We start from the raw sequence: 21,235 nt of genomic DNA on the forward strand, positions 1-21,235 counted from the left end.
TGCCTTAGTTGTAATATGAATTTGTCTCTTTTCACCTTCCAGCCGTTGGGTCTTGTTACGTCTTTCTCTGCTAGATTAAAAAGCCCTCTAACACCCAATATTTTCTCTCCATTAAGGCCCTTCAACACTTCAGTGAAGTCCCCTTTCAATCTTCTTTTGATCAGCTAAACAGGTTAAGCTCTTTCAATTGCTCACTGGAAAACATTTTTGTCCAGCCCTCAGAACATTTGGTGGCTCTTTGCTGCCACAGCTCCAATTTCACATCATCTTTTTCAAATGAGGACACCAAAACTGGAGGTAGTATTCCAATATCAGTCTCACTGATGCTGTGTCACCTCCTGTGACGTTATTGACATAATCTGTAACTGTATAGATCACCATTGCAACCACTGTTGTATATTTGCAGCCAATATTGTAGAAAAGGTTGTCGTGTAAGGGGTCTATGGAGAGGTTCTGATTGGCTGATTATAATGATGCTATCTCTAGATGTGTATCATTTTTGTAGCCGATGTTATGAATATTGGCTCTATGCTGTCCATATTTCAAACTCGTGCTCTGCTTCTGGGGAACACTCTAGACAAGTTGATGTCAGTTCTGCCTAGCCTGCTTGACGGCCCACTAAGGACCATCAGCTGTACAATCGACCCATTGAGAGAAGGCAGATACGCTTTGTGACTCAGCAAGGTATGCAGGGACCTGCCTGTGGACAGAACTCAAAGGATTTTCTATGCCACATTCTGAATAGAGTGTCCTTGGGACAAAGAACGCAAAGACCACGTGGCAAGAGACTATAAAAGTCTGATGCCTCATCTCCATCTTGTCTTCAGTCTTGCTTCATACCTCTGGAGGGACTTTGCTACAAACAAGCTTCAGCTCTGTACAAAGGACTGAATGACCCATCCCAGCTGTGGATGGACTCCAGAGACTTGATTTGAACCTGCAGTTTATTCCATCACTGCTACAGGCCTGAACCAAGAGCTTTGCCATTACTTCATGTGAAGGATTAAAAATCTATTTGCTGTTTATATAGCAACATGGTGCATGGATTGTGCCAGCTCTTTTCCAGACACAAAGTCCAGAGTATGGTCAAGGATCAGAGGCCTAGCAAATAATGACCAGCTAAGAGAAAGCTGGGTAAACAGAAAGCCTTGCTTGCTAAGATAGGCCTGGTCAGCAAATTGCCAGGTGTTAGAGCTAAGAACTAAATCGTGTCTTATTCAGAGTTGTAGATTGAACAAAGAATCCCTATTCCTATTGTGTTAGTCTCTTCTGTAGGGAGACGTTCTTCCCACAGAGATCCAACCTTGAGTTTTTGAAAAGTTGGCACATGTCAGTATAAGATATGGCATCCTTCCACCTCCCTTCCAAGGGACCAATGCCTTGCCTTTAGACACACAGAAAACAATCTTTATTGCCATATACTTTCACTGTTTCTTTGCTTTAACCCCTAGGAATGTACCTGTTGGACATCAAAGAGTTGCTCCATTCCTATGGACCTCAAATCAGAATTCAACATAGATATTTTATACTAATAACATTTTATCAAAGTATTCATTAAATGTTAACCTGCTAACTTGAGACCATGGCGGAGACATTATGTAACCTGTTAACCATTGGCTAATGTGCTATCTTGTCTTGCTGCAAAACCTATCTTGGGGGTGTGGAACTGCCTACCCTGTCACTTTCCCCTGCCCATGGAAAACCTATATATTCTATTGTAATCAATTGATTGACAGTGTCTCTGAGCCTAATAAGCAAGGTGACTCTCCGCCAGCGCTGTGTGTAATAAACTCCTTTTATTGACCTCTACACGGTGTAGATTTATGTCCTTCACAGACACCTGCTGAATAAAGAGGAGATTCAGCATCCAGCACCCAGTGGTGCCTGGCTGAATGTGCCTCCTCTCCCCACAGCTTGGTGATCTTTTGAGGAAATGGAGAAGACTGCCTTTGCCTAGCTGTACATTGCTTGCAAAAAAACAGGTCTTTTTGGTGACAAGTGTTGAAAGGAGCCACTAGGCAAATGTGGAGACAAGAAAAACATCTCCTAACTGAACTTGCATCTGTGGATGCTGAAGCCACAACACAGAGTGCTAAACGCTATATGACCACGGCTGGAGTCAGAAGAGTCTCTACCAAAGCCTTTTTCCACCAGCAGGGGCCTCTCTGTGCACAGAACTCCTGGTAGCTTGATGGCTGCAGGCAGTGGAGAACTCTATTTTGGCATCTCTTTGTCTCTTTTGTGGTGAACATCTGCAGTGACTGTTCAAAGGCCTCTGGATAGTGGTCTTTGGGAAGAGCTGGCTGAAGAGCCTTCCTAGTAACCAGGAAATCTTGGCTTGGCCTGACAGTTCTTCCTTGCTGAACCTAATGTCTCTGTTGGCTCCTTTTTTGTATCTCTTTTCATAAAAAAAAAGACCTGTCAGCAGAATCCTTCTAAGTGGTGGTTCAAGACAGAGAGAGAGCCTTCTTGCGGCTGAGTCTTGGTGCCATGGGGCATGTCTCACCACTGCAGTGCCTCCTGTTGGCCATCCTGGCAATTAGCTCTGGTCCCCCGTGCACCTTCATCCAGTGGCATCTGGCTGCATCTTCTATCATTAGGACCCATGTCGCTCTCAGGACTTCAATGTCCTCTTATGACACAAGCCCTCTGGCTGTGCCCCACTCAGTTCTCTCCCCCTTCCAGGGGCAGCTGTCCTCTACCCAGACACTTGCCTCAGTGGCCAGCTGCAGTCCAGGGTGTAGCCACCTGTGTCAGTGGCGACTGAGGCAAAAGGGGTGCACCTCCAACCCCCCCATCTGTTTCCTGGACCACTTCCCCACAGACCTAGCACCTTCCTCCACTTTGTATCAGGGCCTCAGTCTGGCAGTAATCAGCCAGGAGGTCACTCATGCTCCCCTTACCCGCCCAGCACTACTCTGATCATGGTACCCCTCCTCCTCTTCCTTCAGGGCAGCCAATCCCTCCTCTTCAAACTCCAAGGAGTGACTGACTCCTTGCTGTGCTGAGCAGCCCTTTATATATGGGCTGCTCCAGCAAGCCTTCTTCCTGATTGGCTCTCCCAATAAGCCCTTTCCTGACTGGCTGGGTTCTGCGCCGCCTCTGCAAGGCTGCCTTAATTTTTTTCCTGCTTGTTTGGGGCAGTCACCCCACCACACTTGGAAAGTGGCAAATGAGAAGTCTAGAGCTGAAGGAAAGGTTACCATGACTCAGAACTGAGCCGAGGTTGCTGCGACTGAAACACAGATCACTAACCAGTATATGATCACAGTGGCTGGTGGGAGAAGCACATGTTAGAAGCCCTCTGTCAACTCAGCTGTGGCTTTTCTGTGCACAGAGAGCCAGACACCTCAAAGTCTACAAGTCTTGAGGGAAATGGGGAAGGTCTGTACTTTGGAATTTGCAGGTGTTGTCCTGGACCATCAAATGGAACAGTTGTAAAGCACTTTCTTGAGGCAGGCACCATGGCTTAGCTGGCTAAAGCACCTGTCTAGTAAACAGGAGATCCTGGGTTCAACTCCCAGTGGTGCCTTGTTGTACATGGCTTTTGTCTCCTCTGCTCACATTTTCCTGTGTCTTTCTAGGAAACAGAAGAGACCTCCCTTGGTATCCAAGTAACTGCTTGCTAAGGAAAAGGCTTCTTTGAGAGAGAAGCATTGGAAAGAATCAAATCACAAGCCTGGAGTTGATGAAAAGGCTGCTGTGACTGGCATTAGCATGGCGGTTGCTTCAACTGCAATTGCTGCAACACGAGAGCCTGTGCCACACGTCCTTGGGATTCACTGGGATGTCCACACACAGAGGCCATGTCACCTTCCTTTTGATTGTCACTGATGAGAAATGGAGCAGCTGAGAGAAAAGTCCAGAGAGCAGCACCGTGGCTAAGCTGGCCAAGGCACCTGCCAGGTAAAGTGGAGGTTAGAGATGTAGCACCCAGTGGTGCCTTGCCAAATGTGTCTGCTTTCCCACTTTTGGTCAATTTTGGAGGAAGCAGAGAAAGACTGCCTTTGCCTTGCAGTGCAGATGCTTCCAAAAGAAACTGGTTTTTTTTTCTGACAAGTGTCAGAAGGAGGCACCTAAGAAACGTGGGGACAAGAAAAGGTCATCGTAACTCAACTTGCATCCATGGCTCTTGAGGCCACAACGCAGAGCACTGAGCACTGTAGGACCACAGCTGGTGACAGAAGGGGCTTTTCCAAGGCATTTTCCACTAGCAGGGTCCTCTCTGTGTGTGCAGAATTCCTTATCGTTTGATGTCTGCAGGCCCTGGAGATCACTATTTGGCATCTCTCTCTCTGTCTCAGTGAACATCCACTGTGGTTGTTGAAAGTCTGTGATGGGATCTACAGGATGAAACCTGAACAGAGGGACCCCTGAGCCCTGTGTCCCACCGCCTGGATTCCCTCTCACACTGTGATGCTGTGACAGGCTGCGAAATCTCTGGCACATATTGCACTTACACAGACATCCACAGGTAGGGGCACAAAGAGAGATGATTGACAGGGAGGAGACTCAGGTCTTTTGTTCCCTTTAAGACAGGAAATAAGTCAGAATCAGCTATTTCCTCTGCATTAATGGTCTCTGAGCAGTTCATGATTCTCTCTAACATTGCAGTTCTCCTCAAATACTTGCTGAATAATTACTGTCACTGTTGTTGGTCTGGAGCTCATCTGAGAGCACTTTATTCAGGTCATTCAATGTCTGAAATTCAAGATCCGATGGTTAGTTTGAAAATCAGGGCTCTTGGATTCTATTCCGAACTCTGCCCATGACTGGCTGTGTGACCTAAGACAAGTCAGTTCTCCTTCCTCAGCCTTAGCTTCTCCCTCTTTCAAGTAGGGATAATAATGATCTGCTCCTACCTAACTCAACACACTCACTCTTCCCCAACACACACACTGTCTCTTCCCAAACACAAACACTCTCTACCCCATCACGCACACTGCAGTTGAAAAACAGCTGGTAATCTAGTAGGATGCCCATGGAACGGTGGGATAGAGAAACCTGCATCATGTGATGCTGTACCAGTCCATGAGGCATTGCAAACCCTTCCCAAAACACCTGCAGCCAGTTGCACAGTGGGATAGTTACCTACAGTGCACAGCTCTCTGTTGCCATCCAAGAACTGCTAGCATGGATGTGCTCTGGTGACACAAGGGGCATAGGGAGGACGTTCAATAGCTGTTTAGTTAAAACACTTTAACTAAAGCTGCAATTCCAGGGGGTTGGTGGCTCCTTTCTTTCCTTACCCTGGAGTAAACTCAGCTTTTTATTCCATTCTTGATGTTTCATGGAATAACAACAGATGACTGAAGAAAGACGTGGACAGGATGGGTCTCAGGGGAGGGGGCAGAGAGGTTCAAGCAGTGGGCAGAGCAGGTCTCAGAGGTGGGGGAAGTGGGCAGGGTGGGTCTCCAGGGAGGGGCACAGAGGTGTGGGGGCGTGGCCAGAGGGGTTGCATGGATGGGTCAGAGAGGTGGTGGTGGCAGCTGGTGGGCAGACCTTGTGGTAGGGGGTGGAGAGGCACGAGCAGCAGGCAGGAAGGCCTTGGGGGAGGAGAGGAGCAAGTGAAAGGTGGACCAGCAGTCCTCAGCCAAAGAGGAAGAGCGGGGGTGGGAAGTGACCGAACAGGAGCAAGGGGGGAGCACAGGTGGGGCCTCAGAGAAAGGAGAAGGGTTGGGAGGCAGTGCCATGGTCTGGGCACCAATGGGCCCCTCACTTCTAGGGAGCTTCCAGCGCTCACACCCAGCCTCCCCAAGTGCAAGAGCCATGGACCACCTATTCTTCACTAACCAAGCCCCTCCAAGCTACGTTGATGGGAGAAGCCCTCCTGCTGACACAGCGCTATCTGCACCAGGATTAGGTTGATATAACTGCATTGCTTAGGGAGGTAAATTTTTTACACCCCAGAGTAATGTAGTTACACTGATCTAATTTTGTAGTGTAGACGTGTCCAAAGAACCTTGGGAGTAAAACTTCACCTGCTTCTCTGCTTTACTGAATCCAAACACCAGCAAAGCTTGTCAGGCCCAGGTTGGCAGAGAGTCAGGTGTGTGCAGACATGATCCCTTCAGCAACTGTAGGCACCATGGCTTAGCTGGCTAAAACCACTGTTTTGTATACAGGAGATCCTGGGTTCAAGTTCCAGTAGTACCTTACTGAGTTGCTTTTGAGGCACCTCTATTGGCTACTGTCAGAAGACAAGATTCAGAGCTAGGTGGACCTTCGGTCTAGCCTAGTGTGGTTTTTCTTATGGTTTAAATTACACTCACAGGTACTGAGGATAGAGTTACTGGAAGTTTGGGAGTTAGGAGCTGATAGGTCGGTGGTCCAGTCCCCTCACAGATGATCCCCTCCCTCTGGGACAGGGGCAGATCTGAGCTCTCACACCAAATGCTCATTATGGCGGTCAAAATCTGTGGGCAGCTTGTTTAGTTTATGCCGAGGGTTGAGTCCTGTTTTGTCCACTGTGTTTGAGAATGAAAATCCTAAACCGCCCTTTGAAAGAACAAAAGCAGCAGGACGTGTTTCTGTCCCTGCCCCAAAGCAGACAGACCGATGGAGAAATGCCATGAGTCCAGGGTAATCCTTCACTGCGGTTTTACCATTTCCACTCACTAAACTCCCTCCCAACCTTCTGGGCTCCTAGAGCAGGGGACTGAGCCTGAGCTGAGACACGGACACTGTAACTTTACAGCCCAAGCCGCATGACTCTGATTAATCTGAAATGGGCCAGTTGGGGTTGTTTCACTGCACTGTCGACGTAGCCTAATGTTATGTCTACACTGTGATTAACACACCCAGGGCACCTGTTTCCAAAGCCCGGCCAGCTGACTCAGGCTTATGGGGCTTGGGCTGCAAGATATAAATATACAGTGCAGACAATGGGCTTGAGCCCAACCTCTGAGGCCCCGGAGGATGAGGGTTTCTGAACCCAGGCTTCAGTGTGAACACAAATATCTGCACCACAGTTTAGCCCAACCTGATGTGTTGTAATTGATTTAAAATCTAGATCCAAACAGTTACACATTTGCAGATGAGAGAATGTCAGCGAGTTGAGTGGAAGGCCAATTGCAGCTCAGCTAATTATGCATATGGCTTATGCCGATTAACAAGCTCCTCAACAGTCGACTCCCAAGTTTCATTCAGCATGTTCTCTCCTTTAGCTGTTTTTCTATTCAAAAACACTTTCACTGATCATTGTGGTCAGCTTTGGAAGTTAGTTCCTTTCAGCTGGCACCAAATACAAATACCGCTGGTGGGGGACTGCCCTCTATTGGTCACAAGAACAGCCATGCTGGATCAGACAGTGTCCAGCCAGCCCAGAATCCTCATTCTCACCACAGTGGCCAATGCCAGTGCCCTGCGAGGGAAATCATCAAGTGATCATCCCCGGTTGCCATTCCCCAGCTTTGGCAAACAGAGGCTAGGGACACTTAGAGGGCAGGTTTTGATATCCCTAGCCCATCCTGGCTAACATCCAAGATGGACCCTCCCATCAACTTATCTAAGTTCTTGTGGTGGAGACCTGTTATAGTCTGGCCCTCACAAATACTCTTGACAGTTTCCCCAGGTGAACTGTGTGTTGGGTGAAGAAATACTTCCTTTGTGTTTGTTTTAAACCTGCTGCCTATTCATTTCATCGGGTGACCCCTGAGTTCTTGTGTTATGAGGAGTAAAATAGCACCTCACTACAGATCAGACTAAACACGGCTACCCCCCCCGATACTTCCTTATTTACTGTCTCCAAACCCATCACATTTTTATAGACCTCCTATTCCTAGCCCCCCTTCAGTCATCTCTTTTCACAGCTGAAAACTCCCCTCAGTCTTATTTAATCTCACCGTCAACTGGGCATGTTCAGACCCTAATCATTTTGTTGCCCTTTTCTTACCTCTCCCAGTTCCGATATGATCTCTTTTGAGATTGGGCACCAGCTGCAGTATTTCAAGATGTGGGGCACACCATAGACTTCATAGTACAGGCAATATTATAGTCTTTCTGTCTTGCTGCCATCCCTTTCCTAAATACTTCCCAACATTTTGGTTGCTTTTTTTGATGCGATGCAAATGAGTTAGATTGGTTTTTTGGAGAACTGTTGACAGTGATCCAATCTCTTTCTTCAGTTGTAAAGAGCTAAATTTAGACCCAACAGTTTAGATGTAGAGTTGGGATCATGTTTTCCATGTGCATCATCTTTGCATTGAATCCCATTGAATTTCATCTGCCTTGTTTGCTAGGCCCAGTCATCACTTTGGTAAGATCCTTTGTCACACTTTGCACTCTCTTTTGGACATAACTAACTTGGTGGTTTGTATCATCTGCAAATGTTGCCAAACCTCACTGTTTACCCCTTTTTCAGATGCACTTAGGAAGTAGTGTGAAGCAGTGCTGGTTCCCAGTACAGTCCCCAGGGGGACACTTAATATTTAACCTCTCTCCATTTCTGAAATCAGACCCTTTCTGTCTTGCCTTTGAACCGTTACCTATCCCAGAGAAACTTCAGCTCTATCCCATTTGCTTCAGAGCCTTTGGGGAAGAGACCTTGTCAAAGGTTTTCTGAAAACTAAGTTATACTCATAATCCACAGGATCACTTTATTCACATTGTCTTGACTCCCTCAAAGAATTATGAGTAGATTTGTGAGCATGAATTTTCCTTTTACAAAAACCATGGTTCATTATTCCCCAATCGTAAGCGGGGGCAAACTTACCCGGCAGTAGCCTCCTCCGTGGTCATCTTGTGAATAGCTCCCAGCCATCAGGTGCCCTCTGCAGGCCAGTGATTGCCTCTTACCGCAGTGGCCCCGTGTCCCTCCCAGGACCTGGTGCCCCTTTTACCTGGTTGCCCCTGGCAGTTACCCCACAGTACTGGGTCTTCCCCTCAGGGGAACCCCACCCACTATCCCCACTTCAACCTCAGTCTTGGCCACTGCCCAGGCTCCATCTAGCCCCCATTCATGGGGAGCCTGCAGGTATGAGACACTTATCACAGGCAAAGGGGTTTTGGACCTGCAACCTCTGCTTCCCTATGGGTGCCCCATTAGCAACCCTGCACCTATTCAGCCTCATAGCAGCCTGGCAGCTGGGGCTGTTCCAAGGCCAGAGCTCCACATCTCCCTCTGGCCCTTCCCCAAGCTAAAGATGTCTGCTTAGGTCCCTGAGCCACGACCCTTCTCTCACTAGATAAGCAAAGGAGCTGACTGGGCTTCTGGTCACAGCCTCTTTATAGGGGCAGCCTGGAGCCTGACTGGGGCAGTGGCCACAGCTGAGCCTACTTTCCCCAGTACAGCGAGGCCTCTTGCCCCGCCACAGCCCTCTCCTGGGCTGTTTTCAAGCCCTTTCAGGGAGAAGCAGGATCTACTCTGTTACCGGGAGTGCTCTGTGTCCACAGGCTGCCCTGCTGGCTTGTGGAGCGTTTCCCCTTCTCTTGGCTGCCCCTGTGGCGGAGCTCTTTCTCCCCTCCTGGGCTACTGCTTGCTGGCTGGAGTTCACCCCTCCTTTGATGCTTGCTGCTGCTGAAGTGAGGGTGCATCCTCCACCTCCGAGGGAGAAGCCAGGACCGCTCCCCACAACCCACCGCTGTTATCCACCTGTGAGGGTCCTTCCTGCCTGGCCACCAGGGCTGCTGATTGCACTGGTTTTGCTGGGGCTGCTGGAGCCTGGAGAGGAAGAGAGGCACTGAGGGCACCACCGGCTGCTTGGGGAGCGGCACAGGATCTGAAACCACCGTGGAGGGGGGCCTTTAAAGGCGAGTGACTCTGTTAATTGCTCTAGTGGTGGGGTGGTAGACTGTGTTTGTGGGGCACAGGGGGTGTGGCCATGGAGGCCTGCCCCCTGGTCCATCTGTGTCCCCCCACACCCTCACGCTGCCCCTCCACCACCCCCACAGACCACTTACCATCTGCCTCTGTTCCTGCCTCTGGGACTCAGCTGCTCGCCTGGCCTGCCACGCCCTATTGCCACCGTTTGGGCCTCCAGCAGCAGCCAGCCGCCTACTGACTGTGCACAAATGCTCATGAGTGCACGTACCCCCCTCCCCTGAACTGACCCCTTCCCCTCTGCAACAGGCCCCCCTAGCTTTGCCCCTTGTTGCCTGCCCTATTGCCCCTTGTAGCATTTTGCCCCCCACCCCCTTTTGGTATGTTTGCCTGCCCCGCCCGTCTCCCTTTGCAGCTTTGTTTGTCCTGCCCCAGCCCTGAAGCCAGCCCCTTGGTCCCTCTGCCCCACTCCCAGCCTGGTTACTCCCCTTCCCTACGGCCCCTTTGCCCTGATTGACCCCTCCCCTCGTGCCCCTTTCGTGCGCTTGTGCTTCCCCCCACATTTGAGTTTCCCCTCTTGCACTGCACCCCCCCCCATTGCTGTTGTATCTCTCCCCTCCCCTAGTGCAGCTAGAGGAGCCGGATTTCAATCCCGTGTCGGTGACTGACCCCCCCCCCGCAAGTACTTCATAGTCTCCTTCTCGTCCCCTCCCCCATTTTGGCACCGCCCTCCCCTGCCCATAGCCTAGCAGGGAGGAGTGGTGGACCTGCTTCCCCTCCATCCCTACTCACCATGGTGGGGGACGCAGCAGGTGGGAAGATCCCTGTCCCCCCTGCTCCCTCGACGACCCCCCTAGTCTCTACTGCTGCTGCCGGACCACCTGCCACCGCTCTCACTGGGGCGCCGGCAGCAGCAGGTGTGGGGGTGACCTCTGCTGCTGCCACGTCCCTCGCCCCCTCCAATTTTGGGGGAGCCCCCCCCATGCCAGCAGAAAGGGTCAGGGCAAGAAGAAGGGAAAGGGCCCCGCTCGGAAGACTAAGCCCTCCATGGCAGGGCCTGCCACCACTGCCGAGGCCCTGCCACCGGCCGTGCCGCCCCTCCCCACTGTTCCCTCCACCAGCTCTGTGGGTGCCCCTCTGTCGGCCCCTAGGGTGTACGCCCAGGTGGCGGAGGCCCCCCCACCCGCCGCTACGTCATCTCCCCAGCCCGCCGCCTCTGCTACCACCTACAGCGGCCGGGGCCCCTTCCCCACCTTGACCAGGAAGCACGGCGTCCGCTGCCTCCTCGTGCCCCCCTCGCCCCACGTGGAGACCTACGTGTGGGCGTTGGCGAGGGTGGTGGGGCCCACGGCCATCGTGGCGGCCTCCAGGATGTATGGCAAGGGGGTCTTCTTCCTTCCCTCGGAGGCTGCTGCCCAGGAGGCGGTGGAGAAGGGCCTGGCGGTGAATATCTCCGATGTTCCGGAGATTCTCTCTGTTGGACATCGAGCCGAGAGCCACTTAACGGGACTCTACGGTCCGACGACGTGCTAGAGCTGTATAGTTCCCAGTGGCCGAGGCTCTCTCTGCATGACCCTATGGATTCGTTAGCTCCTCAGCGGTACTCACCGGTAAAACAGTACTCTCAAGGCGAGCGCAGTCTTCTATAGAGGAAACTTACACCCACTGAATAGATAAGACTAAAGAGAGCAATAGACACCGTCTTAGGTGACCGAGCCACAGAGGCCGTCGATCTAGAAAACACATGGAAAAGGCCTGACACAGGAAAGCCTCCGTCAAACTCTCACTACATTCTATCTTCCTCTCTGGCCTCCGATCCCCCTCTGAACCTGTGTCACAGGTTTCCCAACCCCTGGGGAAAAACTAGGGGGGTAGGCCGATCACGTTTTCGTTCTCCCCTGCTTCCAGCCTGACACTGGAGACTGTGCTTGGCGTAAGTGTGTTCGTGCAAGGTCTTACTGTACTACTTTTCCTATGCTTGCTTGCTGTAAAAGCCGTCCAGCTCCCTGGAGCTTAATCGCATTGTTGTGCTTAGAATGTGAGAACACTCAGCCAAAAGTTTGTTGAGTATTCTCAAAGGAGGGAATTGTTGGGTGTCACTAAGGATAATCCTAAGTAATTTAGAAGGTAAAAGGCAATAAGAATATAAAGTCTCCCTTTAGGCCTCAAATGAGCAAAAGTCTCTCCATGTTTGAACATCTAATCATACCTAAAAGGCTGGCTGATGGGAAAGGCCAGGAGTAACAGCCGTTAATCAACAGTTCTAACTGGTCTAAAGCAGAAATAATGATGCCTGTGCACCTTTAGCAGAAGGACAAGATAACTTGCAGAAAGAAAACTTACTAACGAGCTGCCGTAGCCAAGATCACTTAATGCACCTGCGCTTACATAACTGCTAAGGGGGAGGAAGGAGGAGGAGAGGGGGGGGAAGACAAAGAAGTTGTGTAAGAAAAGAATGCTGCAGCCGGACAGAAGAGGGAGGGGAAACGGGGGCTTGCTAGTCAGCGAGAAAAGTTCTCATGATATAAAGGAACAGACTGTTTGTTTTAGCTGGGCTGGATCTGAGGCGTACTAAGTCTCCCAGCTCCGCTTTGGGATCCCAAATAAACTTGTGTTTTGCTTCTCCATCCGTGTGTTTATTGGCGCTAAGCACGCCGGGCAATGGACTACCACTGTTGTTTGCTCAGCAGTCTATCTGCATGCAACAGAAGGGGCCCCTGAAATTGTTTTGCCCCAGGTCCCCTGAATCCTCTGGGTGGCGCCCTGCCCAGACCGTGGTGCTGTCCCCCACTCCACCCCTTCCCTCATTCTCTTCCCTCTGAGGCCCCACCTGTGATCTGCCCTCCCTCCATTTGGCCACTTCCCACCCTGCTCTTCCTCTTTGGCTGAGGCCTGCTGGCCACCTTTCGCTCACTCCTCTCCTCCCCAAAGCCTCCTCGCGCCTCTCCACCCCTACACAAAGGTCTGCCTGCTGCCCACACCTCTCTGCCCCCTCCCCTGAGATCCACCCTGCCCACACTTCTCTGCCCCTCCCCTGAGACCTGCCCTGCCCACCACCCACACCTCTCTGCCCCCTCCCCTGAAACTTGCCCTGCCATTGCTCACACCTCTCTGTCCCCTCCCTCAAGATCCACCCTAGCCCATCGCCCACACATCTCTGCCCCTTCCCTGAGACCTGCCCTGCCCACCACTTGTACCTCTCTGCCCCCTCCCCTGAGACCTACCCTGCCCACCGCTCGTACCTCTTTGCCCTCCCCTGAGACCCACCCTGCCCACCACCCCTCACCTCTCTGCCTCTCCCCTGAGATTTCCACCCTGTCCCACTGCCACACCTCTCTGCCCCTCCCCTGAGATCCACCCTGCCCACCACCCCCACGCGTGGAAAGGTTGAAAGAGGCAGGGCCGCAGGCAGAAGAGGTTTGGGGCCATGGTTCTGGGGCTGGGGCCCCACACTTGTTTCTCCTTTCCCTGGGCTTTGGCATCACTACCCCCTGCTTAGCGATAGGGTTCAGTGGTTCCACCCATGACCCCATCCACTAGTCAGCTCTTTTCCACCCCTTCCCCACTGGTCCCACCCTGCTCACTCATTTACTCCCCCCCCCTGCGCTGCAGCCCTGAGACCAGAGAAGCTCTGTGCCCCTTCTGCAGCCCCTGGGCCATAGCGGGGAGTGGGAGCTACTCCAGCCCTCGGGCCGACATGGGGGAGACTTTTTCAGGGGTCCTAAATCAGCCGGGGCACTCGGGCAGCATGCGGCAGTGCAAAGGTGTGCGCTGCGGGTACAGTGTCAGACACTGCTTCCTGGGGGGGCTCCCATATTTCTCCCTACTTGTACCTGGTGGAGGAACATTGTGTGGGGGAAGGGCAAGTGGTGACACAAGGATACAGCACACCTGCCTCCAACATTCGTCCATGACCCCATAGAGGGTTGGGGGGAGTGAGGAGCAACACCAGGTGCTCCATGCGTCCTGGTCACTTTCCCCACCTGGCCTGTGCTGTGAGGGGAGCATCAGAAGCTGCTGCTCTCTGCCCTCCCCTTATGCAGCTGGGCTGAGGAAAATGACCTGGATGCAGGGAGCTCGGATGATATCCCTTCTTGCCCCCACAGCCCCTAGGGGTGCCCGGAGGAGCAGCGTTCCAGGGTGGATTGAGGGGCAGCAATGCCAGCTGCTCCATGCACACAGGTCAGTGTCCCCACATGGGCGCAGGAGGAGGTGCAGAGGTTTCTGTGATGCTTGTTCTATCAATATCGTCACTTTATACCAGGCACTCAAATTCACCCATCTTAGTACTTAGACATCTAGCATTTGTATTTATGCACTTATAAAATGTGTCACATTTTAGCTGTCTGCTATTGCATGACGTAATTGAGGGAGACTCTTTCATTTCATTTCAACCCACATCTGTTAGTCTATAAGGTGCCACAGGATTCTCTGCTGCTTCTACAGATGCAGGATAACACGGCTACCCCTCTGATACTTTCATTTCACTGTTTCTCATAGATCCTACCTGTACATTATCATCTTCCATCCTCTCCTCCTTACTAAGCTATAGAGAATCCCTGTGAATAGTTCCTCTCCTAACAGATGTCTCTGTCTGAGCCCTGTGCTCCTCGGCACCCGTTGGCTTTCCCCCAGCTCTGAGGCTGTATCTACACTGTGCACCTTACCACAGCGCAGCTGTGCTACTCTAACCGTGCCGTTGTATTATCGCTGGGAGAGAGCTTCCCCGGCAACAAAACCAAACCACCTCCAACGAGGGACAGGAGCTTCGTCACAGGGAGCTCATCTCCACCTACAAAGCGCTGTTCACACTGCCGCTTTTCATGGCTCAAATTTCGGCATTCGGGAGTGTTTTTCTCACCCCTGAGAGACAAAATTTTAGCAACAAAAGCCTAAGTTTAAAAAAAACTCCTCTGCAACCTATTTAATTTTACCTTTCTACAACTTTTATACTGCCTCCAGTTTTGTTTTAGGGTGTCCTCTTTGAAAAAGATGTTGTGAAATTGGAGCTGGGCAGCAAAGAGCCACCAATTTCTGAGGCTGGAGAAAATGCCTTCAGTGAGCTATTGAAAGAGCAACCTGTTTAGCTTATCAAAAGAAGATTGAAAGGTGACTTCACTGAAGTTGAAGGCCTTAATGAGAGAAAAGATGCTATGGTATTAAAGAGTTCTTGAATGCGAGCAGAGAGGCATAACAAGACCAATGACTGGCAAGGAAAAGAGACAAATTCATATTACAAATAAAGGCACAATAAGTCAACAGTGAGGATGATTCACAACAGGAAGCAGCTACCAAGGAGTGGTGATTCGCCATCTCCTGATGTCATTTTAATGAGACTAGATGCCTTTCTGGATGGGTTTGCCCTCACGTAGCTCTCTGTGTCAGTTACAGGAGGCCTGTGATATGCAGGGGGCATTAGATGCCTCTAATGGTCTCTTTCTGCCAAAAGTCACTAATTTCAGAAAACTAGAGTGTAGCAATTGGGAAGCAGCGTCTGATGTTTTCCCTGTCTAGCCTACTTGCCTGCCTAGATCGAATCGCTCCTTGAGTGGGGTTGATCCAACAGGAGTAAGTCATCAAACCTCCAAAGTGCCTTGGCCCCGGGCAGGACATTAGCCCAGCAAGGGAGGGGGGGGGTTTTTTTGGGGGGGTTGGCAGTGACATCACAAAGGCTTTTGGCAGCCCTCAGACTATTGGGTCAATAGGTGGTGGGGAGTGGTGACTACAAGAGAGTGCTGCCATCAGCCAGGCAGGACAGGTGAGGGGCCAGGGAAACCTCAGAGACCCGCTGTGGCTTTGCTTCAGCAAGTCTCCTTCTCCAGTCCTCTCTGAGGACTGAAGAGTATTCGGGTTCATGACGTGAGCGCAAGGAGGAAACCGCTTCAATTTTCTCCTTTCTTGTAGGATTTTCTAGAACAGCCGTCCCTGTTTAGAAGGTAGAGCCTGCTGGAGGTTGAACCTGTCAGTCTGATCCATGTGGTGAGAGTTGAATTTAGGGCATGGAAAACACGAGCTTAAGGAGGCAGAATGTTTATTGTCACCTGGATTTTGTCCTTAGAATACTGGACACTTTGGGTTTGTCCTTTTTGTTTCACCTTTTCCTCTCTCTCCATCTCTCCCCTTTGTCTTCTGCTCTTGCTCCTTTGTCCTTCTCCTGTTCCCTCCCAACACCAGGAGGGGTGTGTGTGTGTTGGTTTTGGGGTAGTGCTCTGCACTCCACTATGGAGTCCACGAAAATATGGGGCTGAACACTGCTCGGGCAGTGATCCCCACCAGTGACCTGGGCCATCCTTTGGGCCTCTGGTGAGAACCCTCAGCCTCCGTCCCTCAATCTCAGCCTGATTGGCTGAGCAGGGGGTTTATTGGACAGGGGGAGACCAGGTCGCTTGTTGTTCTCCTTTAAGACAAGGAAATAAGTCATTAATCATTGTAGTTGACAATTCTGGTGCTGCTTCTCTGCATAATTTCTCTGAGCAGTTCATGATTCTCTCTAACATGCAGTTCTCCTCCAATACTTGCTGAATAATTTACTGTCACTGTTTGTTGGCCTGGAGCCACTCTGAGAGCCTTAATCAGGTCTTCAATTCTGAAATTCAAGATCGATGATTAATTTGAAAAGTCAGGCCTCTTGAGTCCTATCCAACTCGCCACTGGCTGGGTTGTGACCTAAGACAAGCAATTCTCCTTTCTTAGGCCTCAGCTTCTCTCTTTCCAAGTAGGGATAATAATGATCCACTCCTACCTAACCTGACGCTGGGGATCATGGAGAGCGTCACTAGGAGTAAGCATAATATCGAGGTGTGCTATCACGTTTACTCAGAGCAAGATTAACAATAATAGAATAGCTGAAACAGTCTATTGATTTGTATGTTTTTATTTTGAATTGTTAAGAGCAGCAACGCCTTAGCTCAAGGTGAAGCAGCTTATCTATGTTTGAGATCAAGTGTCTCCTCTGTGTGTGCGATGAGACAATTTAAACACACTGTGACAACAGGAAAGCTTTTGTTTGCAACAACATATTTTTGCAAAGAACTTTCATCCCACTGTATATTTGAGAAACAACTGGTTTAGTCTGAATGGCGATTCTTCTGACAGAAACGGTTTCAATGAAATGTCCCACCATCTGATCTGACTCTATCCCTGCCTCGGGGGGTGGGGTTTTTGTCTGTTAGAACAGGAAGTAGGGCTGGTGGCTTCTCTTCTGGCTCTGCACGCCTGCTGTGGTAGGCCGCTTTGGTAGGTCACTCCTCTCTGGACCTCAGGCTCCTCCCCATGTCTGTCCAATGGGAACAGGACAATTCTCGAACTCTGGCAGTTGTGAGCCTGAGTGAGATAAGGGATGTAAAACCCTCGTGAAGGAGAAAGGGGAGTTTTCTGATGTTGCAAAACCAAGGAATTCTAAAGTTTGCTAAATGTCTAGTCTGTTGGAAAACAAGAAATTGTTGGGGCAATCTAAAACCCACTGCGCTTTCAAGCCCATTCAGGGCTGTGAGTCCCTGTCTTTAGGTGGGTTCTTTGCCAGCAGGAGAGAAGGGTTCCTGCTCCGTTTTTGGTGGCTTAACATCCAGGTGTTGTGCCCAGTTCTCGTTGTGATCCCGAAAAAGAAACTTCCCATCCATGAACAACGACAGGACCTTTATAAAAGGGGAACAAAGAGACCCTGAGCTCTTAAGACACTGGCCTCACTTGCATCGCTGGATGAGATCCTGGAATACTTCTCAAACACTCAGTTTGTCAGCAGCACTGCTACAGGAAATTTGGTTCTAGATAGTGAGCACGAATTTGTCAGAAACAATCGCAAACACAATCCTCCTTTCCTTCCTTCGGCAGGGTTCTGGGCCTGGTGGAGTTGGTAACAGTAGATGGATCTATCTTAGGTGTACAAGGGTTTGTGACACAGTCCGCGGGGACATTCTCACAACCATCAAGAAAATGTGGTCTAGCTGCAATCAAGTGTCGTGTGGCTGCAGAGCTGGTGAAAACCCAGACTCGCAAGAGCCCTTCTCCATGTATTGCTGTCTAACAAGAGGGGTTACTCTAGTTGGTCTGGCAGGAATCAGCCTGGGGTCCAGTACTATTCAGCAGTTCATGAATGTTTGGAAAATGGAGTGGAGAGCATGCTTCTAAAACAGGAACTGGCGCTAGGTTTTGAAGCGCCTAGGCGGACGGCAATTTCGCCGCCCTGGCATGCTGGTCCTTGCAACTCAGGTGGAGCTGCCGCAGTGGTGCCTGCGGAGGGTCCGGGTGCTGGCGGGCGGTCACGAGCCGCGCTAGCAGCCGACCATCTCCGCAGGGAGGACTGCAGCACTCCCCTCTGACCCGGACCAGCGACGCACCCGCAGCACCACCGTGGCAAGTCCACGGGAGACTGCCTGCCAACCCTCCGCGGCGCCCTGACCCAGGGGACCTTGGGCTGCCAGCTGCACGGCGGCACCTGACCAGGGAACACCCTGAGCTGCTGGCCTGCCGCGGCGGCGCCTGACCAGGGGGACACCTAGCTGCCGGCTCCTGCCGGTAGCTCAGATCCTCCCTCTCTGTCCTAGACAGGCAGATAGCTCACCATTTAAAAAAAAATTTTGGGGGTCGCTTTTTGGCACCCCAAATCTCAGCGCCCTAGGCAATGCCCTAGTCCCGCCTAAATGTTGCACCCGACCCCGCTTCTAACAATTTGAACGGACACCAAGCCACGTTGAGCACGTGACTGAATTCAAAAGCCTTACAATTGGAGATGGTCTTCTGAAACCAAATCTGGCTGGGCCCCTCACATAGACTGGGCTGAAGTGAAACCCCGGAGCCAACACTCGTCTGGCAGTGAGCTCTGACGTATGAATGGTCAGATGCTGCGCTTAGCACTGTCAAGGCAGCTTTTGCTGAGGGATTACTCCCAGCACTTTCCAATAGTGGGAAGGTATGCATCCATTGACTGCTGGGACAGAGCCCTAAGGCGTGGAAGCAACTTTGCCCCAAAGTCCCCAGGAAGAGGAAAACAACACTAGCAGTGGAACAAATAGGAACACCCAGATGGAATTCAGGAGTCTGACTCCCAATCCCCTGGTCCAGTCCACCAGCAAGAGCACACTCCCTCTCAGAGGCAGGGGAGCCGCCATGAGGGCGCGTGTAATTGGCCAGCTGTGGAGGGAGTGTGCACCAGTGGTTAGCGAAGGGGCCTTGAAAAGAAGGACTGCGGGGTCCATCTACTTGTGACACTTGGGTGCGACCCTGAGCCAGTAGCTTCCCCTCACCAGGCCTGTTTCTCATCAGTTGGTTGGGGTTCACAGTCCCGACAGCCGAGGGCATTGGAGCTCCAGGAGAATATGTAAAGTTCTGGGATGTCAGGATCCCGCGGAGGCACTGTCCATCCCACACTAGAGTGGTGTTCTCCACGCCCTGCGCTGCCAACTTTCCTCCGTCCCTTGCAATAAGACAGTCTAGCGACCCACCAGGGTTAGTCTAAATTTGCTACCCAAGAATCATAAACTGAAAATCCTGGATGCCCCCATTCATCTCAGGCAATGGCACTCCTGACAGCAGATTGTCCGGCTATGTAGACTCCTCCTCAGGCCCGTATGCTACCACGGCCGAGCTATATCGAGACCCCCCTGACTCTTGAGGAAACTACAGTCCATTGGTGAATCCTGCAGAAAACACCATCCTGGCCACTATGGAGTGAAGCCCTCTACACCAACATCCGACAAAGACGGACTACAAGCCGTCAGGACAGTATCCCAAATAATGTCACGGGAAATCCCGGAGGCGAAATTGTGATTTGGTTCCCTACTCATACGGTTGCACATTAGGGCATGCCAAACCTTCAAGTCAGTGGCACTGATGGGTACCGCATGGCGCCACAGTAGAACACATTTTTTGGCTGACTTAAAAGAAACGCTTCCTCAGCTCTTGTCCTAATGTTCTACTCGACTTTCGCTACACTGAATTGTACATCCTTCTCATCTGGTTCCCATGGAAAAGACGCCTTGAGGAATTGGCACAATGATTTCAACAATTTCCATCCCAATCAGCCCTCAGCCTGAACCAGTGCACTCAGAGATCCACTCCTGACACTACAGTGCTAGTAAGCGATGGTCACATGAACACCACCCTATACTGGAACTATGATCGCTTACTTACTTACATGCCTCAGCTTTCACCCGGCTACACCACTAACATCCACTGTCCTACAGCCAAGCTCTAAGATAAACAGCATTTGCTCCAATCCTCAACCGAGACAAACCAAATTCTATCAAGAGTTCTTAACAACTATCGATATCCACATGCTGAGGTGAAGAACAGATTGATGAGCAGAAGAGTAACCAGAAGTCACTACTACAGGACAGGCCCAACAAGCAGGAACAGAACGCCCATACTCATCACCTTCATCCTCTCAACTAAAACCTTCAGCCCATCATCAAGGATCTCAACCGTCCTGAAGGACGATCTCTCACTCTCACAGATCTTGGAGACAGCCAGCCCTTGCTTACAGACATCCCCTCAACTTAGAAGCAAATACTTACCAGCAACGCACACAACAAAACACTAACCCAGGAACCCTACCTTAGCAACAACGCCCATTGCCACTCTGTTCCACATATCTATTCAGGGACACCATCACAGGACCTAATCACATCAGCCACACTATCAGAGGCTTCCTTCACCTGCGCATTACCCCATGTGGTAATGCTACTTATGTGCCAGCATGCCCCTCTGCCTGTACATTGGCGCAAAACAAACAGTCTGCTACGTAATAATAAATGGACAATGACAAAATCACATGTCAAGATTATAACATTCAAAAACCGTCGGAGAACATGTCAATCTCCTGGTCAGTCATTGACAGACCTAAAAGTCCAATAATCACACAAAAAACCTTCAGAAACAGACTCTCACTAAGAGATGCGAATTGGAATTAATTTCAACTGAACCATGAATTTAGGCTTGAATAAAGACTGGGAGTGGATGGTGTCATTAGACAAAGTAAAATCATTTCCCTGTTTATTTGTCCCCTCGTTACTCACACCTTCCTGAAAACTGTTGGAACATGAGCCATCTTGAATACACTCCAGTTTTTTTTCTCCAGCTGATAATAGGCTCACCTTAACTGATCACTCTTGTATAGGTTAATGGCAACACTACATTTTTCCATGGTTCTCTGTGTATTTCTACTGTTTTTTTCCACTGATGCATCTGATGCAGTGGGTTTGTCCCAGGAAAGCTTACGCTCAAATAAATTGTTTGTCTCAAGGTTCCACAAGTACTCTTTCCTTCTTGCAGATAAATTACTGGAGATGTAAGTCCATGAATGGCTATTACCAGGCTGGGTAAGGAATGGTATCCCTAGCCCGTGTTTGTCAGAGGTGGAAGATGGGGGCCAGGAGAAGAGATCACTTGATCATACTGTTAGGTCATGTCCTCTGGGCACTCCAGGCATTGGTCACTGTGGCACGACAGGATATGGGTTGGATGGACTTTTGGTTGACC

At 50.7% G+C, this 21,235-nt stretch overlaps 3 protein-coding genes and 1 non-coding gene across 11 annotated transcripts in view; 2 read left to right on the plus strand and 2 right to left on the minus strand.

Annotated features, from left to right (window-relative positions):
* Positions 1-8,739, minus strand: part of LOC116818376 (uncharacterized) — a 9,977-nt gene extending 1,238 nt beyond the window's left edge. Inside the window, exon 1 of the mRNA XM_075070511.1 lies at positions 8,714-8,739. Coding sequence (XP_074926612.1) covers positions 8,714-8,739 — 26 coding nt within the window. The remainder of the gene's footprint in view (positions 1-8,713) is intronic.
* Positions 1-21,235, plus strand: part of LOC116826458 (uncharacterized) — a 614,657-nt gene that overhangs the window by 404,164 nt on the left and 189,258 nt on the right. The gene's annotated exons all lie outside the window — the stretch shown is intronic.
* The window catches only part of LOC116826460 (uncharacterized), a 290,132-nt gene that overhangs the window by 99,440 nt on the left and 169,457 nt on the right, over positions 1-21,235 (minus strand).
* TRNAT-AGU (transfer RNA threonine (anticodon AGU)) lies at positions 3,459-3,532 on the plus strand. Its single transcript has one exon. It is a non-coding gene; the product is annotated as a tRNA-Thr (tRNA).

This window comes from Chelonoidis abingdonii, chromosome 11, assembly GCF_003597395.2.
Source record: "Chelonoidis abingdonii isolate Lonesome George chromosome 11, CheloAbing_2.0, whole genome shotgun sequence".
NCBI classification, from domain to species: Eukaryota; Metazoa; Chordata; order Testudines; family Testudinidae; genus Chelonoidis; species Chelonoidis abingdonii.